The sequence below is a fragment of the Tinamus guttatus genome, unplaced genomic scaffold, assembly GCF_059628265.1.
Source record: "Tinamus guttatus ecotype Peru unplaced genomic scaffold, ASM5962826v1 Tinamus_guttatus_pri_ptg000408l, whole genome shotgun sequence".
Classification (NCBI taxonomy): Eukaryota; Metazoa; Chordata; class Aves; order Tinamiformes; family Tinamidae; genus Tinamus; species Tinamus guttatus.
The window spans coordinates 1,177,710-1,202,853 of NW_028288942.1; the positions used below are offsets into that span (position 1 = coordinate 1,177,710).

The following is a 25,144-nucleotide window of genomic DNA, read 5'->3' on the forward strand; positions in this document are numbered from 1 at the left end:
ATTACATAAAAGTTGTCTTCCTATGACTAGAAGTCTTTGATCTTTAAACAGTGCTCTCCAAGCTTACTGAAAAGGAGTAAGTACGGAGTAAAAAAGTAATGTCTTTGAACTCTCCCATCAGCATAAATGAAAAGACCAAAAAAAAATCCACTGAAGAAACAGTAGCAGCAAGAGAGTTTTCTCCTAATCTTAGATTTCTTAAGACAAATCTGTTGCCAGAAATATAAATGCTTACAAAAATTTCCCACTGAAATATATATCAAGAGTTTCCAAAAAGACAGGTGGTTATGGATATCAATTGCAGAGAATCTCCCTTGTTAGGGAGATACTTGTTACTTTATTTGAAATTTCTGGTTCACACTGACCTCTGAGTTATTTTGAAGTGTTGGCCAGAATGGGTCATTCTGGTTTACAGTAATTTGTGATTTACATATTTTTCATTATTTTACTTTGATTTTCATTGCCTTCTGAAGAAACAATCACTTCTCTTAGCCTCTTGTTCTTTTACTAATGCTTGCCTGCTACCTTCTGACCTATCCTCTGATATCTTGTGACGTGTCTGATATCAGTTGGAAGGCTGGGAGCAGGGTGATTTGTATTCTGCAACGGCATATTCATCTAGAAAGAAAAAAGAAAGATGACATTTATATGAGAGTGAGAAATCATTCGGACCCCAGTCCATTGCCAATCTATAATGTGATGAACACAGTACGCTGAACCATTAAATATCTCATAGATTTTGCTGCAGTCTTCAAGTTGTTAAGGAACCCAGTTTCAAAGCTGCAAAGTCAGTGCTCAATGCACTCCTCTGGCAGTGTTTGGCAGACTCATTGACATTGTGAGCGTACAGGATGTGTGTCAGGTGGCAGAATGAGCACTCCATGGAGAATTATCTGGATACTGCAGCTAATCTGCTAAAAGGCAGTTCTCAGGCCCAAGAAAAGCATACGGGAACTTGATGAAGTTTTGATAACATAACTATATAACCACTACTAATGAATAATGTTCGGTGCCTTTGTGATTCTTTGTGACCAGACCTAGAAAGGTGTTCAGGCACTTCATACTCCAGTTAGATGCTTAAACTTCTGCTGAATTCAGTGGGACTGTAATTCCCACTTAGGTATTTAAATTCTAGTGTGAAACAGTTCTTTAGCCACCGTTTACTATGGCAGCGTAAAACAGACATATAACACAGGCCATAACATTTGTGCAGAACCACACTTATTTCTCTAAGTTTGTAAGAAGGTACTCTTGCCCTATTGCATTGTAATCTTCTTTATGTTAAAATCCATAAAGAAACAAAAAGGTATGGCAGGAAAACTCTCTATGCCTTTGCAGTTCTTTTGCAATCTAGTGTAAGGACTGACTGAAAGCATCAGAATTGCTAACTTGCTGCCCACTAGTCTCCCATGAGAAACAAAGACAGCAAATGCAAAAATGTTAGGAGAAGCCAGCACAGAAACAGCAAGGAAAATCTACTGATCTTATCTTGCAATCATTGAGATCGGCAGTTTGATTTCATAGGTTTTTCTCAGGCCTACAGAGATCACCCACCTGTTTCATAGTAGTCATAAATATGTACAGAAGCTGCTTTGATATCTGACACAGGCAGGCTTTGCTCCATGCTGAAAGAGAAACTAATTTCTTTCTGGACGACCTTTAATTGGAAAGACAGGAAAACACATAAGACTTTTCATACCTAAGCTAATACTCCTAAGATAATGTTGAGCAGATGCATTTCTAGATCAGAGTGAGTGACAATGCAGCATTCTCTCCAGTTTATGTATTTGATGTCAAATCAGATAATTGTTGAAAATCTGTATCTAAATACATTTTGTTCCTAAGTTTCTACCTCTTCCTGTTTTCACTGTGAAATACTCCAAATACTTCCTGATTACTGCCGCTTTCAACACATAACACATTCACTCTCATTACACTGCATTCAAGATTCACAACCTCCCCTCTGGTTCTGTTCCTCATTCTGCACTCTTGCAGCCAAGCATCCCAACCTTTTCTCCTTAATCATTTTCCTCAGCTTCAGGCTTTCCCGTGAATGCCTAGGACTCTGCTCCTGCCCTCGTCTTCCTTTGTCCTCGTTTTTGCCTTGCTGATCTCTTTATAGGAATGGAGCACTGGACAGGGACTCTGGAGAAAATTCTCCATTACTTGCTGGTAAACTTGGAAAAGATCTTTCGTTTCTCCACTGCTCACCTTGTCTCTCTGTGAATACAGAACACTTACTCTAATCTTCCTTGCCAGGCCTTTGGAGGCCAATTGACAAAAAATACTCTTCAAGAGGTAAATATCATTACTATTTCTTTTTGCTTTCTTTGTCCTTCCCCTTTGGGCATTTTAAGTTCCCTTATGTTTTAAGTGATTTTAATCTTTTCTTTACTCCCTTTATTAGTAAGTTTTTAGTGTGAAAGGAAAGTTCTCTTCCTAGAGAAGTATCTGCAAAAGGGAGGAGATGATGTTGGCTCTCTCTGTAAAACACTGAGAAAACTGATGAAAAGCCCTCCTTAAAGGGTGAGAATTGTTATATAGACTATGAACTTTTTGCAGTAGCAAATGCAGCTTAGCTATGTTTGTGAAATGATGTTTAGTCATGCAGCATTCTTCAAATAATAAGTAATAATAAACATATATATATATATATTTCACAATAGACTACCACTACTGTGTTCTGTAGATACGTACTTTGCTTTCTTTTGTATCATACACAGAAAAATAAGCTAACAGAATACCAGGGATTATATACTATGGCTAGGTCAGCACATCAGACTGTTTACTGATGACGAAATGAGTGAAGTCCCTCTATTTCTTTAAGATATATGTATTGATAATCTGCTATGAATTAAACTTATCTTTTATTTTGGAACCTGTTTTAAGCTTCCAGTTCAATAAAATCAAACATAACCTGCTCCCCAAACTTACCTGCTGTAGGTAGAAGACAATGTGGTCATTCTTAGTGTCTACTCGATTCACAATAGAATCACGGTGTTGAAGCTTAAAATAAAACAAATGAGAGCAATTTTAAATGGGAGATGTGCCAAGCAAGGAAAAGTAACCATTCCTTATCAAAGTACGTGTGAAGCAGTTGGCTTGCGTGACAGTAGTTGCCACATGACATCTTGTGGCCAAATTAAGAAATGTAGAAGGAGTAGTTCCATATTTTCATGAGATGGCAAGTGCAAACCAATCACAATGGAAAATAAACAACCTTTATTAGTGAACTATTTGTCATGAAGATATTTTTATCAACTTGAAAGTGCCTTCAATTCAGTGAGAAATTATGATTATATAATAATTTCTACAGTTTAACCTGACTCACTTTTAGTGAGTTAATTGTATTTCTAAGCATGTTTTAAAAGGTTTCATTATAAGTAAAATTATTTTACTAGGAAAATTTATAAAAATTAAAATTTCCAATTAGTACGGAGAAGCTATATATTTGATATGCCAAACAGCATATCTCAATGCAAAAATCTTCCAAAGAAAAGTTATGAATTTCATACAGTTTTAGCCAAAAAAAGAAATTCAAACCTGAGTGTTGAATTGTTATAAATGCTATGAGTAGACTCCGAAATTAATTGCATTCTTCCAGACCAAATCTTTTTATCTACTTGAAGAAAAGATTCATAGCTTGAAGGTAATATATGTGTTGTAGAGCCTGAAATGAATCAGGAACTGCAACAAGATCATTATTAAAGCTCTTTCTGGATAGTAATTCTGGAGAAATACCCATTGTTTTCTGTGTTTGCTAAACTGTGCTAAACATATTATTTGTACAATCACATGCTTGGGGGTTTACATAGAAATGAATAATCATCTCAAAGGAACAAGAGGGTTAAAGGCCTGTGTTAAGCAATTGAACAATGCCAGAAGCATTTCCTATGCACATTTAGTTAGATTGTATGATTAGAGGCTAATCTGCATGAACAGAAAGGAGCAGACAGGAACAATGACAAGCAGAGGAGCCCAAGCAACACAAACAGAGCAAACAGAGCTGGCAGTTGCAGGAGAGTGATGATGTCCATTTTCTGGGTGTGGGTCCTACTAGATGAAACAACAGGAGATGAGACCTAAACCATCTTAAAGTCTGAGGGGAGGTGTTCCCTACATGGTTATGGGACATGAAAGGAAGATCATTTTTGAACCATGCAAGACTTGTTATGGGATGTTAACGTGAAGAAACAGAGGTAGGGAAGGGAGGGATCAAGATGGAATGAGGAGAAATAAGCATAGGAAAATAGAGATAAAATGGGATAACTTGAGGGAAAAGGAGATGAAATAGGTTTTTTTTGTGTAGTTAAGTTGCCGCTTGACCCCCCTGTCTGGCTGTGCTTTGCATACGGTCAGTTCAACATGCCCCCTGTGCAGACAGTACCTGCTGTACTGTATGGGGACACTCTGTTCTGTGCAAAAGCATGATTTTGGATGTCTAAGAGTAAGTATCTGGAGAGGACACCAAAGAGACCGGAGTGCATGCATACTGTGTGGGTGTATATAGCTCACTAGCAAATACCAAGCTGAACTATTTGACAAGTGCAATAAGTAGCTTGGCATCCAGGAATTGAAATGAGCATAAATCTGGACTGTGCCTGAAAGTTGGCCTCTAAAGGGACCAGGATGTCTAAGCCAGCCACTGGAGAGACAGTAAGGCCTTGGTATGGCCATTTGGAAACCATTGGTTTGGACCAACTATCAGAGAGGCTCATTTGCATGCACAGACACACACACGTGTGTGTGGGTGCTCATATGAAGAACATGGGAGCTAATGGAGATTTCAGTGCCTAAGATCAGTTACTGAAGGGATCCATAGTGTATACGTATGCAAGTGAGAGGGTCTCAGTACTAGAAAGTGGAGTGCCATGACAGGCCTCGAGGTCCTGTGCATCCAGGTGCCAGCAGCAATGAAGAACAAGGGTCCAAGGGCTAATTACTGGAGAACCTGAGTGTCTAAGACAAGCTACTGAAGAGAACCACATTGTATATATTTTCCATAAATAGGCTTTCATAATGATCAGGCAGAAACGGTAAAAGAATAAGGCCTTTTGTAGTATTTGTATTTGTGTGAACACCGTTTCTTACGCCTCTGTTGAGCTGTGCGACTGACTGTGTACCTATGTAAATAACACCTAACAGATCTGTCTTCAACAGAAGAACAGCTACTAGCCTGAAATAAAGAGTATGTTGCAGAGGACTGTGTCAAGGGAATTTTACAGAATTCTCATAAGGCTACAATTTGTTAATCAGACACTGTTTTTATCAATGTCCTGTGTTTTCAACGTAGAGGAATTATTTTGCTCCTATCCTTTACCTTTTCCAGTGAAGATCTGATAGGAACAAAACCTGAGAGCATCTTCACATCAATAATGGCCATGTTGGAGACATTGCGATTTCCCGTGTAACTGAAAAGATAAAAGCTCTGTTTATCTCGACTGCAATCAGAGAGTAGATCAGTGCATGACATTTTTAGCTTCCACTCACAGACAATTCAGATAATCTCTACACTGAATGGTTCTCACGATCCAATTGCCTACAGCAAGTATGTGAAATTTAACCATGAAAGATGAGATTTCTTCAAGATATGATACAGCAGTAGTCAACAGCCTGTACTTAAATCCTTCCCTGGATGCTCTATCCAGTTGAGCATGCAAGGAGGTGGCCAATAAGAAGATACCTGGCAGAGATGACAAGGTCAAACTTCAGTGGGAAGTCGCTTGTGCAGGATACATTGGCTGGCTGTACAGAGAGAGAAAATCCTGCAACCTTTTTGGGTAGATGGATGTTGTATCTCAGGGTTGTCTAAAAGAGATGGAAATTATGAGATGGTCACAGACCTACACACTATTGTAGCTTTGGCATTAGCTATGGAGAAGAAGTATGCTGATTCTTCAGCTAGGCTATGCTGAGTTTCAGCTTCTTTACCTGCAGATAGACACAGCCAGTGCCGTTCACTTCCACACTGTAATTCCCTGGGACAGTGGTCAAAGCAGCTTGCTGCTGTATGAAGCGGTTCTTTTCATTCACCTGGAAAACCTTACTTGGGAGTTGCATGAAGATGACTTTGACTGTATTAAGACCTTTTTTGGAGAAGGTGAGATACCCATACTGAGCTAAGGCTTGAAGAGCAACAACTGTGTCCTGGAAAAAAAAATAAAAAAAAACATAAGCCTTAACTAGAGATTTACCAAGCTGTGAGATGGCGCATGAGATCGACACAACTCCTATTTCCCCAACACTTAGACAGTGACACTAAAAGGAGGAGGAGTTTAAAGAGAGATGAGGGGATTAGCTGCAGGTTTTGAAGTAATGGACCTGAACTCTCTCAGAATGCCTTTGTGACTGCTGTCCCCTACTAATTTGTTGTGAAAACTCAGGTAAATTTTACTTTTCTAAAGTTAAAAAATATAAGAAGTTGCCTATGAAGACCATGATGTACTCCAACAAGTAGACTTCTGCAAACATCACTTGTTAAGCATTATTCAAAAAGATATATATATTCAGGAAGAAATGCCATAATACTGAGATCCAGACTTGAAGCGAAAACTGCATACTGTCCCCAGAAATGCTTTTTGTTTGTTCGTGTGTTTGTTTTAAACCATCCACAATTGTCACCTGACTGGAGGAAAAGCCACCATAAGGATTTTGTTGTTTGACAAGCCAGTGTACAATACGAGAAGTGTATGATAACTCTTCTGGAGTGAGTTTGGTTTTGTTGAGTAGAGCCATCAGCACATAGCTGGTCATTTCAATCTCAGCAGAAGGGGCACGGGAATAGAAGGCAGGGAAATGTTCTGCTGGTGGCTTGTTTTCTCTCTCCCAGTGAACTGAACCACCTGAAAACAGAAAAGTAGAGTGTAAGGAACATGAAAAAATGACTTATTGGTTACTTCATTACAGTATAATTTGGAACATACTCTTCTCTCTCTTCCCTTACCCAAAAGGCTTTATAGATTTCAGTGTGCTGCAGTTTATAGGTTTTCAGTTCAAGAAAGGAAAAGAGGAATGGTATTAGCTTCACCAAAGGTTGAACTGCATTAATAGTATATCAATAAGAGGGAGCTGTATAAGTCAAAAGAGGGTTGAAAGTGCATCAGAGGGATGCCAAAATGGTCAGGGTCCTGGAGCATGCACTGTTCAAAGAGAGGCTGAAATAACTGGATTTGTTCAGCCTGCAGAAAAGAAGGCTAATAAAGAAACTAGTCACAACGGGGGCGGCAGAAAAGGCAGTCAGACTCTTCTCAGCAGTGCACAGAGAAAGGACAAGAGGCAACATACAGAAGCTGCAGTAGGGAAAAGAGAAGTTTCAACTAGACAAAAGAAAAAAGAAAATCTTTCCCCAGAAAGCGGTGGAGCACTAGAATAGATGCCCATTGAGGGTTTGGAATCTCCATCCCTGGAGATTTTCAAAGCCTCACTGGGTAAGACAAGTTGATTGAATATTGAAATTGGCCCTAACTTAAACAGGTAGATAGACTGGAGACCTCCAGAACTCCTTCTGGCTAGTCAAGCCTCTAAGAATATCAAACCACAGCTCAACCTTTGGTGAGCCCAAAAGATTCAGATGAAGAAGGTCATAGAGATCAAATCTGTTTAGGGAGAAATCCTGTAGCATAGCAGACTGGGAAAGGGAAGAGACCAGCATGATTGAGAATATGGACCAGAATAAGTTTTGCCATACAAGCCATTCCACCAGTTGTGTTGCCTGTATCATAGCCATACATTACTTACCAACTCTGGTGGCTGTTTTGTTGAGCTTCTCAAGAAAGAATTGCTTTCTTTCCTCTTTGTCAGCTAAGCCATAAGCATAGGCAAGAAGGGCCTGGGTATAAGTGTCATAGACCCCTTTGTTAAATGCAGTCTCCAAACAGTTCATACCCTTCTGAACCACAGGATGCTAGTAACGTAAAAGATATTAGGGTTGTCAGATTTGTATCTCAGCTTCCCCTTAAAGATTTCAACCACTGCTTAGTCTGACATCACTGACATTTCATGCTAAAAATATACACGATACATGGCATTCAAGGACCTGCACTTTATGTCTCCTGTAAGAAAGGATCATGCAGGAATGCTGCCTTCTTTCTGTTTTTGTTTAGAGGCAGCATGGTCAAACTAACAGAGTACTGCTTCTTTTCTTGACTTGTGGGACAACTTTATGCAGGACAATCCTTTGTTGTAAACTAGGGATCTTTTTTTTAATGTTATGTAAGGTTTATTGAGAACTCATGATGAAACGGGTCTTCTCAGATGGCTATTCTTACTCTTTTGTTCAGTGTAGCTATCAAGATAGATCTTTAGCCCATTTAGCCTCATAGATAATCTATAAAATCCAGTTCAGCTCAAGCATCACTAGCTGACTATTAACCACAATCTCTCTAAGCACCTCACCTAGAGATGCGCCACCAGGTTTTGGAGCTTCATATGCAGATAATGGGAACTAAACCCAGGTTGTTGATGCAATATTTGATCCAGCACAATGTTTTTGTCTTGCCTACTTACTTTTTGTATCTTGTACTTAGGATGATTCCCTACATCACAGTTTCTGAGGGACTTGCAAAACTTTGTGCGCTTAGAACACACTTGTCAGTTTGGGGACAATTTGTGCCTCCTTCTCTGTTTTACAGATAAACAAAGAATCAAGTCATGGTCTCAAGGATATACAGAAAGCATATTGCAGAGAACACAACTCAGCTCTGATTATCTAACTCCTAGAAAGTATTCCAAGCAGCAGCTCATCATTATTCCAAGCAGCAGCTCATCATTCCCTGCCATTATTAAGGATGGCATAAGAAAAAGGATACACAGTTTGGATCTATATGCATAGTTTGTGGGAGGAGATTTAGAAAGCCTGAACTTTTGCCTGGACAAACTCAGAGAGAATTCCAGATTGGAATGTAGATGGAGTGGGCAAAATCAATATAGATTTTACATCTGTTGTACAGATGTACAAAAACTCTGGTGTTTAACAGAACTGATTTGTGTGTTCGTCAAAACCTTTTTTTTCACTTTCGCATGAATTCATAAGAACTGGATACATAACTAATCTGTAACACATATCAAATGCTCATGTCAACTGCAGGGTTTTGGAAACAGATTTCTTCAGCTAGCCATACAAAGACTTGACATCCTAGAATCAGTATTTATGGCACTAGTAAAGAATATAGATATGTAACTATCACTTGTGCACTGTTTGGCATGTGCCTAACCAGCTTAGTAAAGCAGGACAGCATCAAATACTTACATCAACAAGATGTCCAGCTTCCAGCAAGGCTGCTACGACATAGGCTGTGAGTGAGTATTCACCTTCTTTTCCTCCCTAAAGAAAATGCAAGTGAAAAGGAAGTTATTAAACCTGTCTTAGAATGAAATAACATGTGAACGCATTCCTAATCAGACCCAGATGGACAGAGATCAGAGACAGTCTCTGTTTCTTATGCACTGGAACAAGAAAGATCAAGACCAAATTATTTTATGCATTTGCGTGTGTACAATAGAGCACATTATAGCTTGTGGCTGAACATGTAGATGCACTGATGGAAAATGAAACCTGAGTCTTCTGAACTCAGGAAATCCTACTTGTTTCTACCTCAGCATCAATAGGAGACCTAAGAAGCATGCCATGCTTTTATAGGAGAGAAATGAGAAAACAATTTGAAGTTATATAATAAAAAGCTCATCTGCTCACATACAATGGAGCACAGAAGAACAATGACGAGTGGAGGAACTCGAATAATGCCCTGACCAGATAAGCTACTCAGTCTCCATCACAGGAGAGCAATCAGCCTATAAAAAGCACATCTCCCCAAACCCAAAGGAGCACAGAGGCATAATGACACAGACAACCCGGTCAGAGAAACTGACTCTTTCCCCTGTTCCTTGCAGGACTGCCCAGGTGAACCAGTGGCCCCATGGCCCAGGTGTGAAACACAACAGATCACTTAGATCTCCTTCCCACCTAGAGTAAAAATGTGGTAATAAGCTTGCAACTGACAGAAATGACTGAGCTCTACCTCAGTAGCAGGATTGGAAGCTTGGAAACATATTGAGCTCAGTTACCTTCAAGGCATTGTTGAAATGGGACCCAACATTTTCAAAACAGCCATCAGACTTCTGCTTGCTTGCCAACCAGATCAAGGTTTGAGACTGGACGGTGCTGTCAATGTAGATGTAGCGTTTGGCTTGTGCAAATGACTTGTATACAAAGGCAGTGAGCCTGAATGTCAGCCATAAGGAAAGAGGAGACAAAGTGTAAGCAAGATCATGAAGGCTTGATGACAACTGAACATAAAGAATTACACAGAATGCTTTCTAGAGCATATGAGGCAAAATAAACAAGAGATTCCTTAATTTTAAATAAGAGGTTACTTAACATGCTGACGTTAAAAATTGAACTGATTTTTGCCATTACTGTTTTGAAACCATTCCTCCAGGGTACGACTGAAGTACAGATATGACTGAAGTATAGATATGACTTGGTGATTGATGATAGTTATTTATAACATTAATTAATAGAATAATGAAATAATCTAGGTGGGAAGGAACTTTCAGAGGTCTCCAGTCCATCCACCTGTTTAAATTAGGGCACATTTCAACATTCAATCAGCTTGTCTTACCCAGTTAAGCTTTGAAAATCTCCAGGGATGGAAATTCTAAACCCTCAACGGGCATCTGTTCCAGAGCTCCACCACTCCCCAGGGATTTTCTTTTTCCTTTTGTCCAATTGTAACTTCTGTTTTCTCTACTGCAGCTTATGTGTGTTGCCGCTTGTCCTTTCTCTGTGCACTGCTGAGAGGAATCTGACTGCTTTTTCTAGGGAATGATAAATTGCGACTCTCGATTGTGACTCTCCTCATCTAGATAGTGGTAGATTGTAACTAGCTTCTCTATTAGTCTTCTTTTCTACAGGCTGAACAAATCCAGTTATTTTAGCTTCTCTTTGAACAGTACATGCTCCAGGACTCTGACCGTTTTACTATATTTATGTATTGTGTACATAACCAATTCCAGTTTGGTTAATCTCTTATACTAAGAGATCAAAATTAAATAGAGCTCTGATGATTTAGCCTATTAAAAATAACAATACCTAATGTTTTGGCCATGTTTCAAAGTCTGTTTCCCTAGCTCAGGATCCTTAGGAAGTGTCACCACTCACCATATGCTCCCTTCCTTATCTCTTCTCCCAAATGAGCTGTAGGATCCATCTTGGTGTTTGTACGATAGCTGTTTTTGGTACCCTGTGAACACAAGACAACATTCTCTAATCACAGTAAATGTCTATTTCTCTTGTTTATTCAACTGAAACAGCAAGTCTTTGAGACTCTAAGTAATGGAAGACTTGTAAATTATATCAAGTATTATGAATTCTAGACACTTTTGCTTCTGGAATTACCAAGTGCTTCTTTAAGTGCTTCTTTGAGATGCTGTTATTCTCAGTTCTGATACAGTAAATATGGTGCTAGAAGTTTTCACAATCTAGAGTTCAGTATGCATAATTACAAAATTGGATGGGAGAATCTGAAAGGCTCTCACCGCTGGACAAATATCCAATACCCCTTGCCCTTATCATTTCAGTCAACTGCCCGGTTTTATTCAGATAATCCAAGGCATAGATGTTCGGTGTAAACAAGGCCATATTTTGTTCTCCACAGCCATAAGGCATATGAAGCAGGTTCTCCATGTTCCTCAGGGCTGTGCCCAAAATGTCTCCTGGAAAATGAAAGATATAAGGAGTTATATACCCTGTATGAGGAGTTTAGTTCAAAAATGTTTTTTAATGCATGTCATTATACATTGCTTTAAATTACAGGATTGTGAAATCATGGGCAATGACCAATAGAGTAATCAAAACATAGTATGCAAAGCCACAACCAAGAAGAAATGCTGAAAACACCCCATTTTGATTTGGAAATAGTAGCCACATGAGAAAATCTGAGAGTATGAAAAGAAATGGAGCATGGATACCAACAGGAATGGGTTCTAAAAATCAACTGTTAACCCTTAAAAGGGACATTCTCTGTTCTTTCAGCATGCATCACATGTAGTGTCTACATGTGAGAAAAGGGTTTGGAAACATGTTGGTGATAGGCTACAGAGGATGCATAACATAATGTCACCATACTTCACACAGATCCAGGCATACAACACATATTTTTTAAATCTGAGTTCAAAATCTCATAAACTCTGCACTGAAGACAACTGCCAGCCTTAATAATGACTTTAAGATTAGTTGAACTGATTGGAACCTGAAAGTGTTGCCCTATAGGAACTTAGAAGTTTATAAATGTTTTTCATTGTGTAAAAGTATAAACATGAAATTTTGCTGTCTGTAAATTTCTAAAATTTTGTTTATAAGAAATCCAAATAATATTTTTTTTCCAAAATCTGCTTTATCTTACTCTTCGGCTGAAATATCAGTTTTAATATGCTGAACAGTATATGGTAATGGAATATAAACTGAAATGTGATGTAAATTAAAATATTTTGACTGTGCTATCACGTTTTGATATAAGCTATTGAGCCTTTCTTTGCTGTTTTACAAAGTAGGAAATATTTTCTACAACAACAGTGAAGTATCTCCTCAGCTTTGCATTAGATTTGTACATTTATGCATGACGGCATTGAGTGCAGCACAAAGAAAACACCATTTAATTTCGTTTTCAGTGTAAGTATTAGACTTACCGATGACAGAAAAATAAGCTCTGGCTGATCCCTGCACCGCATTTTCTGGCAGCTTGAGCGACACTAGTTCAGCAATTGTTTTACCTGATGACAAAATGTAACAACAAGAATGATTAAAAACACCCTTTTCTCAGAAGTATACAATTTGCAAGTCTTATTACGGCGACTGCTACAATCTGTTGTCTGGGTGAGGAAACTGCAGAGACTTGACCAATGAGTCAAAAGAATCCCTGAAAATCTTGAACTGTAGCCCAGTACCTTAACCCTGAGATCATTCATCCTCCCCGGAAAGGGTCTCTGGTTTTATAGCACAAAACCAATATGCCATAGTGAAGTAGTTACTTATTGGAATGAGTCAATGAGCTTGCCTTACCTTTTGTACAGATGAGAGAGCTCTGAGTCAATTCTTTTTTAATACCTTCAGGCTGTTTGGTTGCAGGGAAGTGGTCCGAGAAAGGAAGAAAGATGTAGAAAATTACCATGAAACCAGGAACAATTTAACAATATAAAACACTACATGTATGTGGCTATCTAGACAGTGTATCCCTTACACACAGTCCTGCCCTATCTTGGGTGGAGCATCACTTGATGTGGCGCTTCTCTCTTTCTTACATAACAGTCTATCCAGAGCACCTTCTTTCCAAAAAAAAGCAGTTATAAAATGGATGTTATAGTCAGTTCCAATCTCCAAGAAGGACTGCAGGAAAAAAAGTTGAAGATGTGGCGTCTCTGTCCAACTAATCTTCTGTAGCTGCTGCTTTATTTTGTTCAAGATAAATCCTACTCCTTTCATATTCTCCCTTTCTCTTCATATATTTCCTCCTACACTGCTCAATATTACTAGAATCATGGGTTAAAGCTGTAAATAGGTAAGGAATAAATGCCCTTGGTTCCAGGAAGGACATAATGACAGGAGGAATATAAATACTGCTGACTATTGTAAATTCCACTCTGAGTTAAATGTGGAAAAGACAATTGTACATAACTCTACCAATGTCATCAAACACCGAACGGTTAACTCATCTAACCCACAGCTATAGAAATTGTGGTTTCCTAAAAGCAGAAGATATGTGCAGATTTTCTACCCTACCTCAACTAGTAGAGTTTGAATAAGTGTGTCACTGTGAATTGTTGTATCTTCTGGGGATGCGCTGTTTCCAGCAGATCCGGTGTTCAGTTTGGCTTCAGCAGTAATTGTGAACTTCACCTCACCTGGAAATCCACCCAACAGCCCAAAAAAGGAAATTTATTTTCAGTTTGACCTCAGCAGTAATTGTGAACATACACATGCAAACCGTTTTTTGAAAAGACAGCACTGACTTGCAGGCAGTATAAATTAACATAGCTGTAAAATCTGGGAGAAGGAATGCCACCTTAAACCATTGAAAATCCAGCCCAAAATTATCAGTGATTTTTGTTATCGCTGAATATTATTGGTAAAACTGTAAAAGTCTGGTGATCAGAATGCCACACAGGGACATGAACTAGGGTAGGCATCATGAACAGAAAGAACATAGGCAAGAGAAATGCTGCCAGTATTTCATATATAATGAAACAAGCTGAACAGTCCTTCCTAAAACAGTCAGGACATGGACTGGCAAAAATCACCAGTTCATGTCCTTTTCAGTGCATAAAAACACCAGTTTGTGTCCTTTTCAGGGCATATAAAGGAAATTTAGCAGAGATCCAATGGCATATTTTAGGAGCAATTAATGGAGCTGCTCAGTAATGCCTGCCTGTGGATTACTGATGTTTCATTGAAAACTGGGAGTGACAAAGGTAGAAATATATGGAAGGGATAGATCAGGGTGACAAAAAGACAGACTTACCAAGGCTATGGGGGCTAACAGTCCAGATATAGGTTTTCCTCTCATTAGCACATACACTTGCTGTGTTTTCCTTTGGTGAAAGGACTTCTGCCTTGTAGTCATTGGACTCTGCCAGTATAACATTGATCTGAAAAATAATAGAGAAAGAGAATGAGTACAAGGAGGTGGAGTGCCCCTAAAGTCAGGCACGTCATCTGATTCTGTGGGATAGTACCAGAAAAGGATAGATTATTTTTCTGAGGAGCGGAAAACCTATCAATTTTCTGCCTACCGTGCACAATCAGTGGGTGTTTTGAACACAAGCAATTCCAGGGTATCTGTGCTCATATTAGCAGTCACATGATTTACTGCTACATAATATTCAAACTCAATGTGAATTTTCTTTTGCACAGCACATTACCAGAACCCTTTGCTCAATCCCTCCTTCAGTCCCACCTAAGCATTTCATTGGCTAGTAAATAGTACAAAGCTCTCATTTATGGACCACAGTGATCCACAGCCACACTTTCCTAATGTTATGACACAGGGACAGGTCATGAGACAGAAGAGGAGAGAGGAATGTGTCAGGTTACAGCATAAATAAAGCAATCATTTCTGCAATTCTGAGGCATTACACAAAGAGCAGGAGCTAAGCTGTCAATATTGAGAAACAGACAAATGATAAAGAAAGTAGAGGGACATCATGTACCTGTATGCATTTGTCAAGGTAGTTGAAGACATTGGCTATTAAATTAAACTTTTCACCTCGAATTACTGAGTAAGGCAAGGTGAGATCAACAAAGAATGGTTGGAATGCTGTCAGCGAAACAGTTGAGGACAAGCCAAATCCAATGTCATCCTGCAAGCAGAAAGCACTGGCTTTCCATTCTGTGATGGTGTCAGGAATGGTGAAAAAGACATTGGCTTCTCCATTGGAACTGAGGAAAATAACAAAAGTAAAATGAGAAATGAACCTCACCCTTTTCAAGATGCAAATACAGAAGACGCTCTCTAGTTGAGTTAGTGCTTCTGTTTTCACCCCAGTTTCTACAAGATACCTTTCTATATTTAAAAACTAAAGAAATGTACCTTAAAGATAGAAATAAAGATGAGGGTTTGTGCTAGTGGACCAAGCATAAAAAAATCAGTTGGAAAATTACAGGGATTTTTTTTTCCATTTAGAAAAAGAATAGATGTCATTTGTTTAAAAGAAATTCACAAGAGTATTGCGAAGTTTGTAAAAGGCAAAAGACAATTAAAAAAACTGACAGATTTAAAATCAATAGATATGAATTAATATTCTAGAACAGATCCTTAACGCATAGTTAAGATGGAGATACTCTCTTTACAGATTACAGGAAAACAAAAATAAGAAATATAATAAATAATTAGAAAAATATTAGGAAAAACAAAATAAACTGATTTTCTGCTTTTGAAAATTAAAGATATGATGAAAAAAAACAAAAACTTTGCTCCTGCTGTCTCCTAATCTGCTGTTATTATACGCTTAGCCCTTAGTCTTTCTCCTTATCTCATAAAAAGGTAGAAGGTAGAACACAGAGCAGATTAGATTTCCTGTTCAGGTAGGTTTGACCCTGCGTAAAAGGCTGAGAGTGCAACTATCACAGAGCAAGATGGGTGAAGAAGATTCAGATCTACAAAGCAGCCATATATGCCCTAACTCCTTCCCAACCTTATTCATTAGTACAGAAATTCACAAGAGAGGTAAGAAGAACTGAAAGTGAAAATACTCACTCTGTGTGAACTATATCCCAAATCCAGGTCTCAGGGAAGAATTTCCGAATACTCTTACTAGGACCAGCACTAGAAAATCTTGCCTCATCTAGGGAGAAGTTGTGTATGATTAAAATATAATATTGGATAGGTCAGGCTAGCAGTAACTGGTGTAATGAGGTCTAAACTGCCTAAAGACTTTCTCATCACTATAAATGAACACAAAGTATCCCATTTTAACATTCCTCTTCTTTTGTCCCCTTAAAAATTCTAATTCTACCAGAAGGTGTCAAGGAAGCAATTTATTTTCGTTTTGATAATTCCTTATTTTACAGGTCTAAAATCATAGAATCTCAAAATCATAGAAAAAAAAATAGACTGAGAGGAATCTCTGGAGGTATCTAGTCCAAACTCCTCAAAGTAGACTAACTTCAAAAGTCAGATCATGACTCAGTCCAGCTGGGTTGTCAAGACTGCATGGATGGAGATTCTAAAACCTCTCTGAGTATCTGTTCCAGAACGGCACAATTCTCACAGAAGAACCTTTTCCTCATGTTGAACAGCAATTTTCCTTGTAGCAACCTACGATTGTTAGTTTTGACCTTTTGCTGTGCAACTCTGACTTGGAGAAAGATAACAATAATTTTTACCTATCTATAAAGTACTTAGGAAACTACATGCAAAGTATGCTAAATACCCTATGAATTCTTACAACAGGAATTTCCAAAAGGCATTCCCTTTTAACTGTTCAATTGAATTGTGAGTTAATGAAAGGTTCTGCCATGAAAAAAACCTGAAAACACACACACACACACAAAATAATAACTGTAGTTACACGGGAGAGAATTGACTCTTCAGTTCTGCAAGGACAATCACAAGAGATTTCTTGAGGAAAACTGTGACACAGAGACCTACCCCAAAGAAATACCACATAATTACTGCTCTTTTATACAGACAACAGTATTGAAAAGCAGACAGACTGGGACTGGAGGCATAGCATGAATCTTCTTTTACCTGCCAAGCCAAAGCCACCACCAACGCCGACAACCTTAGACATATCATTAACATACACACGGTCATCTTCCAGATTTGACATGTCTGCCTGGCACAGAACTGGCTTCCGTAACACAGAGTTGGTTAAAACTTTTAGGCCCATGTCCTGAACAGAAAAGTATCGGTTAATCATTCAGTGAACATTTTAGCTACCAGCAGAAAACATTTCTTGCATCTAGAAATATCTCTTCTTTCTCTCTCTCGTCCATCTTTCTATCCAACACATTCAACCTTGAATGTCACAAACTGCTCTTCCTTTCCTACATCTGGCTCCTTCTCAAGCAGTAGTAGCACATACTGTTCTGTGAAAAGCATATAGATCTTTGCAACTGGATAGCGAGAGTCTTGGAGATATGGGAGCATTGGGAGTGGAGGGAAAGTAGTCTGTACCATGGACTCATATTTTCACCAGGAATGCCTGAGGTCATGAGCCAGTCATGATCCTACTTAAGAAATGTCTAAAATACAGGCAGGATCCCACTGAATATACGTATGATTCTCAGTCTCTCTGCGAAAAGAGGTGGAAGTGAAAAGGTGGGAACTGGATAGTTGGAGGCATTAGTCAGTTCCAGGGAATAGCTTCTTGCTCTTACTGCTGAGAACCAGTATCTGAGCAAGTTTAATACTATGGCACATTAATTCATCTGGAATATATCCCACTTAAGGAACCATACAAAGCACTTACCCTGAAAATCCTGTAGACATCACCATCATGGCTGACATTCACAGGTTCATAATACAAGCCATCAGAAAAGATGGTTTTGATTGGGGTACACGGCTCTGGCTTGTCATCTTCCAGGTTGAGCCCGTTGTAGTAGTAGCCATACAAATCACTCACACGAAGCCGGTAGTACACCTGGGAGGTGAGAATGACTCATTATCACAAGGAAGGATCCCAGGCAGGTGCAAAATATTGTTCCACCAAAATACTTCTCTAGCTGTGAGCCATCTCCAAGGCAGAGTGATATAGCATAAGGGCTCTATTATACCATGAAAAGCTCTGCTGTTTCAGTAAGGCTGCATACTGGTAAAAGGAGAAGAAATACTCAGTTAAAAATATCCAAGAGATAGAGAATATACTGCAGTATTTTCTAAAGCATTCTCCTTGTGCAGCACATATCCATTTTTACCATAAGAGCAAACTGCCTCTCTTAAAGAAGTGCACTAGCAGGGCCCCTGTTTAGCACTTCTTAGAAACACAGGATTCATGATGATCCTGAGCAATCCCATAGGTTATGGTGGGTTTGCACAGTGATGCCTATTTAGAGATGAACAGGCAATTTTGCTGGTGATGCATGAGAAGGACTGGCCTCTGCCTCTTTTCCTGAGCTGCAGTGATTTTGTGGGTTGAACTTGACCAAAACGCAAAAACATATACTGCTGAGGTATGCAGGGATTCTGGTAAGACTCTAGCTGATTTACATAGCTTTTTGTTTGGCCCAAGTCTTATTTGAGTCAGAGATGGGATTTTGACATAATAAATCCACAGAAAAGAAAATATATTAAATGATATACAGTAGACATAGTCTTAGGGCACATTTTACACTTACAAACTGTCCAAAAATTAATATTCCAATATTAATTTCTAGTTTTGAACTGCAAACTGCAAAAAGTTTTGAACTCCCACAGGAGTTATACATCATCCCGAAGGAGGTATACACTTCCTCCTTGTTTCAGTCACTGAGGTGTTTTTTTCTAAGAGGAAAATACAAACATAACCAGCAGCAAAGAGATCAGAAGCTGGTAATTGGAAGCATTATTCTGGATGACCCTATGTCAAAAGAACTCAGGACTGGCTCTATGGCTTACGGTCTCAGGAGATAACTCTTGTTCGGGCCGAAGGAGAAGGATGCTCTTATCTACAGCTCGCAGAGCGCAGTAGGAGTTGGCAGCAGCGGCAAGGTGAAGGCTGATGTTAGAACCTGGGAGACCCTCTTTCTCAGAGAACTGAAGCTGGAGCTGCAAAAGAGTAAATCCAAGAGAACCATAGAAAAAAATAAGAGAATCAGTCTGGTGCATAGAGTTTAAACTCATTCTTCACCTTGCCCTCTAGTCAACTCCCTATCCCTACTTAATTGAAAGTCTAGTCTGAACTTGAGCATACATGTCCATTCAAGGAACAGCTTCTCCCTGTATTCAGGCACATCTGTACCTCTTCGCCTTTTAAAGTATCCATTCCGAGTGCAGGGCTGTTGACGAAATCGTTTCTTGACTTTTCACTCAGCAAATAGTTAGCTGGTATAGTCCTTCATAAGAAAGCAAATATTTTCACCTTGTTCTTGAAGCATATATCACTGTGTATCCAAGAGCTGTCAGCCACTATCTCCCCATGAGGATGTAGTGTGTAGAGCAGCAGTCGGGCCCTGGAGGCAAGCTTTTCAGTGACAGTCAGTGTGATGGAGAATGTGCCTCTGGAAGCTGTGGAAGTAACGCAGAACAAGGAGAACAGAAGAGATTAGACAAACCTGAGCTTTGGTAGAAAGATTACATATTTGTCCATAACCTAGTAGCGTGTTTTAAAAGAGGGAAGTTGGATATTGGGAGATCTGTCTCTCAGCGTATGAGGAATAGCTCCCATCAGCAAGATACTAGGTATAGGTAGGAGGATGGAGGATGCTGAGAGCAAGGAGCTTTGCAGAGAGGGGTCTGAGCTGAGAAGAAATTGGATAGTGAAATCTGTCTGTGCATGATTGCTACAAGAAGAGCAGAAGTCTGTCTTACAATCTCAAAGGAGGTTCTCTAGAACCTATTACCTCAGATGAGACAGGCCTATCTCCTGACCTAGTGAGAACTCTCTTAATACTAAGAAATAAGAAGTTGCTGTCACATTGAGGACAACCACTAGAGTAGGGACAGGGTACTAATCTTTTGTATATATTTTGGTGAATCTCACTCTTTCACAGGCCTTAGTGTTAGCCATCAGTAACATGAAAACCAAAACAAAATATAGGTTCAAGTTGTTTTTGTGAGGGGGAAATCATGTAATATATCTGCATTTTTATGCGTGAAATGCTCCTCCTTGAACTGTAGGGGAGCATATGCTGTGTAGCCATAGTATATGAACACCTGAAGAAAGACCAAAGTTAGCAAATGCTTAGGAATGATTAAGTCCTATATGTAGAATGAAGGCTACCTAGGCCACCCACTGAAGACAGACTGGAAACATACCTGGTTCTGAAATAAATCATATTTTTAACAACAAAAGACAGATGTCAGTTTGTTGTGATCATTGAGGTCATATTCCTTGTTACTTGTGCATGTGAATACTTCTGAATTGAATTCCAAAATCAGTAATTTACAAATATTTCTGTCAAGTAGTGTATCTGTCATTCACAGACTTTAAGAAGTTGTAGTCTTCCAGTCAGGAAAGACTGGGGTGTCACATAATATGATGTGGCTTGAGTGACCACTCAGTGCAGAAACAGTCAACGATACTGTGAGTAGTGAAATATGATGAGGCTTCAGAACTAATATCTGATTTCTCTGCTTTCATCCCATCTCACATAATTACTAATGTTCTGGTTCTTAGAATAATGTTCTGGTTAGTTCCTACTAATATTATAGTCCTCTGAAGCATCAGTAATAATATGACCCAGAACTTACCACCAGAAATGCTGACTGGCTTCTGCCCACTGAGAACAATTTGTCCTTTGCTCATCACCTGGGCATGGAAAAAAAAAGAAAAAAAAAGAGAATTAAAAACACAAAAACACACTCTTCCTTTCCCCCAGTGAAATCATTCATTTTGAGCCCTGTTCTGAGAGGTTTCAAGGGCTATCAAGCCTGGCTGCAGTCTGACATGAAGATTTCTGCCTGATATGGTGCGCTAGAGAAGGCGAAAGAAAAGAGACATTCGGTGAATCAAGAGAGCACTCAGCACTTACCACATAATAGAAGTTTGTGTGCATAGCATCTCCATACCCCTCTTTGTTCAGGACATAGAAAACATGGATTACTTTCTGCTGGCCACAGCTTAGCTTCTCCTGTACTGGCTCAATCCTCACAAAACTGTTGGTCCGTGAGTAGAAACGCTGGACAGAGAATAAGGCATGGGGCTCCTCACGGTTTGTCCACACAGGGAAGTCTGCACAGTTGTCTGTTACCTGCCTGGCCTGCGGGACACGTGGGAAAAAACAAATTGAAAACGAAATGTTAGCAAGCAGGTGTGAAGCAACGTCATCTCCCTTGTCTAGAATGTTCTATATGAAAGCCGATCATGTGGCGCTGCTTAAGCCAAGGGCAAGAGTTGGTGTGGAAATTGTTTGTTCAACAAGTCCAGTGTGGGGGTGACCTTAATATCTCCTCTGGAGATCTGTATCTTAGTATATCCCAATATCTAAGAAATATTGGGAGTAGGGAGGTAATTTCAGATCCTTATAGAATTGGGACAGGTTGTGTAAGCTGCCAGGGGTCTCTGCTGAGTAAGAACAGTGTTCTCGAAAGCCTGTTCTACTGTCTTTCAAGATCTCCCCCTTACACTAGAGAAAAGGCATGAGACCATGAGACGTGCATGCAGTGGCAAATAGAAATGAATCTGTGTCATCAGGACTGCAGGAAGCAGGCAGCAGCAGGGAATGAAGCTGATATGCATCCAGGTTGGCTGGGGAAGGCCAAGCATGCTGTGAGCATCCTGCACCACGCAGAATAAAGAGAAGGAAGATGGCTGCAGAAAGGGCTTCTAAGCTAAGCAGAAAGTAAGAAAGTGCTGAAAATCTCTACAGCCTAAACACCCTGTGGTGCTGCCTGCCATTCCTCAGGCATTGATGTTTTCTCATATTAGTTTCACACAAGCTGGAAGTGTTGAACCAATGACTGCTTACTTTCCTTACTTGAAATAATGCTGTCAACACTCACTCACTTGCTTCTATTCTCTCTCACAAATTAAGTATAATTTCAGGAATTATACTGGGTTCTGATGTTACTTACTCTCAGCGTAAAACTGGGATCAAAGAAGTTGGAGGTTTTGATGGAAAAGGTAGCAGTACCATTGTTGTCTGTGGTATAGTTTGCAATATATTCATCATTGAGCTCCAGCAACACAGTTCTATTGGCAATGGGCATGCCATCCACATTTGTCACAGTGACCTGAACACAAATAGTCAAGGTATTAAAAAAATAAATAAACAAAATAGAGGATGGGAAAAGCTCCACCAACCACAGGAAACTCAGTTAGGACAACTGCAGGGAGTAGAAATCTCTAGTGAAATGTGTTAAGAGTCACATGCAGATTCACATGTGCCTTGAGATTTTGAAGGAGCAGGAACTCTGTGACAGGTAAACAGAGGCAATTCCTTTCAGTGCAAAGACAAATGTTATGCCACAGAGTGAGAAGGAATAGTTTATGTACATGGTATGGTGTAGAAGATTCTTCAAGTCCTCTGTGATCTTCTGTGACACCCACTGCATAACTGGATAATGTAGGGCTCATCCCCCTTTCTATGCTTGGGCTTGTCCAGGGTGTGTAAGTTGGAAAGAAGTTGCAATGTGCTCCAATACCTATACTGGTTTAAGCAAGCAGCCACAGGACCACACTATGCAATAGATAGCCAATTCTGCCTTCAGTTTAGGCATAGCTATTGCTGGAGGAGTTTCATACAGACATATCTTCTCCACTCATATAATCTTCATTTTACAATTCCTTAGCCATTCAGTAATCATGACTGCCTTTAGCTCTACAGGTTTCATGATAGAATTTTATTAATTTCCCAAGAGCATAATTCTTAATTTTCCAAGAGCACATAATGGGAAAAATATAATACTGGCAATCAACACTGTCAAGGTAAGTTGTCAGTTCAGAATCAGGGAATGGCTATAAAAGGAGCAACACAGAGCTCATGCTAGACCTCAAGGAGATTTTGCTCTGAATGTGCCCTCTCAGCCGCTCACCTGACCGAAGTAAGGAATTCCCCTCTTGTAGTAGCGATCCATGTTCTCAAACATCACTCTGTCATTTTCTTGGACAACTGGAACATAGTCAGAGTCTTTCATCTGAATGCCTTTGAGATACGCACATCATGAAGGTAAGGAAACAGGAATTAGATATGGGAAGAAAACTATTTCTTTTGAAGATTTTTAGGGAGCAGTGATGCTCTGAAAGGAGCATTCTGTTCTGCTCTTAGGAAAGAGCTTGATTGTTGCTGACTGGATGGGTTAGGATCCAGGAAATTCCTTTCAGAAAGTATCAGTTACCAGTTTCATTCATTCCCAACCTCCACTTGATGTTACCTGTCCCTTTTTCAGTGACAGTAGTTTCTACACTGAGGCTGGCAAACATCCTGGCATAGCTGCGGTAGAGATGGAAGATTTTGGTGGAAATGACACTGCTGAGGCAGCCATCTTTGCCCAACTGAAAAAGAGAACAAAGATGAAAGCTAATTTTTCTCAAGGTTAGGACAGCTGCTCCTCAGCCTAGATTAGTGGGTGTCTGAAGACTTTTGTGTGTTTCTTACAGCTCTTACTTTTTACTCACTCCTACCTCACACCTCTCATTCCCTAGCTCCTCTCTCAGCTCATAGTTTCATTATCATACACTCTTGCACCTGGAATCCTCTCTCCTCATTTCCCTTAGCCCCCTCTGCTTCTGGGTCCTTTTTCAAATATATCCTGCATGATGCTTCATTTCTCTCAGCAGAACTCTGTTCTCTAAGGAACTTTGAACCCTATCAACTGGGGAAATTCATCATTAATTTAAAGTTAAGTAACCTCAAACACTCCCAACAGAGGCATGCTGACTATCCTCAATAGAAACACAGCTCAGATGTGCTAGGAATTACAAATTCACAGCTTCTTAAGCTTCCCCCTCTTTTGCTGATTTTTCTGAGGCAGAATTTCTGTCCTCCTTTTTGAAGGGGAAGTACATAGTGCTCCCACCAAACGAGGTTATTGGGAAAATCTACCTTCATGGTCATTGCCTGTGAGATACTGAGAAAATGTGTGCCTGGGATTGTCTCTCTATTATTTCCCAGAGGCAACAATATGAATGAGGCCTCCAAACACTATATTGCATGTTGGATAATAAAGCTCATTAAGAAGAAAGGTCTTGCCCTGTGTCATACCGGTGCAGTGACGGTCTCACACTTTTCTTTCTGGTTTTGCTCACATCGTGCACTATAAAAGCGCTGCTGACACACACTGATCTGGACATTTCCTTGCACAGGCTGGCCATAAGTGTACCTAGAAGTGGAGGGGATGCAAGACCCAGTCATGTGAATTTATCATCAGATGTGGTCAAGGTCCCGAAGCAATGCAGAATCTAAAACCCTCAAGAGTCCCCAGAGCACAGAAGGAAAAGGAGCTAGGTATCAGAACCAGTTAGCACATGCTGAATTCCCTTTGATTCTTTTTATCCTGCTTATGGCGTCATGTCAAAAACCCTGCTGCACTATTGTCCTGGTGTAGCTATTTCTTAAGGTCTGAAGCCTGAAAGTAATGTTGAGCTCGGACTGGAATTTCATTTTCTGCTATTTGCTATTTTTTTGTTATTTTCTCTTTTTTATGCATTACACAAAGCAACGTATATTTTAAAAATACCCTTATTAATCCCCTAGCGCCCAGATCCTTCCCATGCTGTCCTTTGGCACTGCATTAGGCAATGATCTTAATTGTAGACTCACTTGCTATTTCTTTCTTTTTCTCTAGTAATAAAAAAGAACACAGAGGATATGTATTACTTGATACCTTCAAACTGTTGGGCGAATGCAAACCTTTTCAGTTCTAACTCTGCTATGTAGCAAGTGGATTGTTATCATACTTCCTGTCATGGAAGTAAGAGTTACAGGAATTGCTCTAGTTCACACATTGAATCAGTACCCATTACTGATGGGCATCTGTTTCCCAGCATGTAATACGATCCTCCAGCCCACCAA

The 25,144-nt window shown here is 39.6% G+C and overlaps 1 protein-coding gene across 3 annotated transcripts in view; it reads right to left on the reverse strand.

Annotated features, from left to right (window-relative positions):
• Positions 1-421: 421 nt before the first annotated feature.
• LOC104570741 (ovostatin) overlaps positions 422-25,144 on the reverse strand; it is a 31,996-nt gene continuing 7,273 nt past the window's right edge. Inside the window, exons 9-37 of one of the 3 annotated variants that reach the window (XM_088531332.1) lie at positions 24,335-24,452; positions 23,505-23,625; positions 23,166-23,275; positions 22,206-22,364; positions 21,164-21,391; positions 20,883-20,940; positions 19,552-19,697; positions 19,089-19,238; positions 17,965-18,135; positions 17,256-17,385; positions 16,829-16,842; positions 16,248-16,330; positions 15,202-15,430; positions 14,514-14,640; positions 13,775-13,896; positions 13,058-13,109; positions 12,685-12,768; positions 11,536-11,712; positions 11,159-11,240; positions 10,063-10,219; positions 9,248-9,322; positions 7,738-7,903; positions 6,622-6,842; positions 5,932-6,147; positions 5,684-5,808; positions 5,321-5,411; positions 2,935-3,006; positions 1,555-1,657; positions 422-618 (exon numbers count right to left, since the gene is read on the reverse strand). In XM_088531332.1, coding sequence (XP_088387458.1) covers positions 566-618; positions 1,555-1,657; positions 2,935-3,006; positions 5,321-5,411; positions 5,684-5,808; positions 5,932-6,147; positions 6,622-6,842; positions 7,738-7,903; positions 9,248-9,322; positions 10,063-10,219; positions 11,159-11,240; positions 11,536-11,712; positions 12,685-12,768; positions 13,058-13,109; positions 13,775-13,896; positions 14,514-14,640; positions 15,202-15,430; positions 16,248-16,330; positions 16,829-16,842; positions 17,256-17,385; positions 17,965-18,135; positions 19,089-19,238; positions 19,552-19,697; positions 20,883-20,940; positions 21,164-21,391; positions 22,206-22,364; positions 23,166-23,275; positions 23,505-23,625; positions 24,335-24,452 — 3,640 coding nt within the window. In that variant the 3' untranslated portion in view covers positions 422-565. Of the gene's footprint in view, positions 619-1,554; positions 1,658-2,934; positions 3,007-5,320; positions 5,412-5,683; positions 5,809-5,931; positions 6,148-6,621; positions 6,843-7,737; positions 7,904-9,247; positions 9,323-10,062; positions 10,220-11,158; positions 11,241-11,535; positions 11,713-12,684; positions 12,769-13,057; positions 13,110-13,774; positions 13,897-14,513; positions 14,641-15,201; positions 15,431-16,247; positions 16,336-16,828; positions 16,843-17,240; positions 17,386-17,964; positions 18,136-19,088; positions 19,239-19,551; positions 19,707-20,882; positions 20,941-21,163; positions 21,392-22,205; positions 22,365-23,165; positions 23,276-23,504; positions 23,626-24,334; positions 24,453-25,144 lie in introns of all 3 variants that reach the window. The other 2 variants (XM_010217777.2, XM_088531331.1) reach the window with 2 other exon arrangements.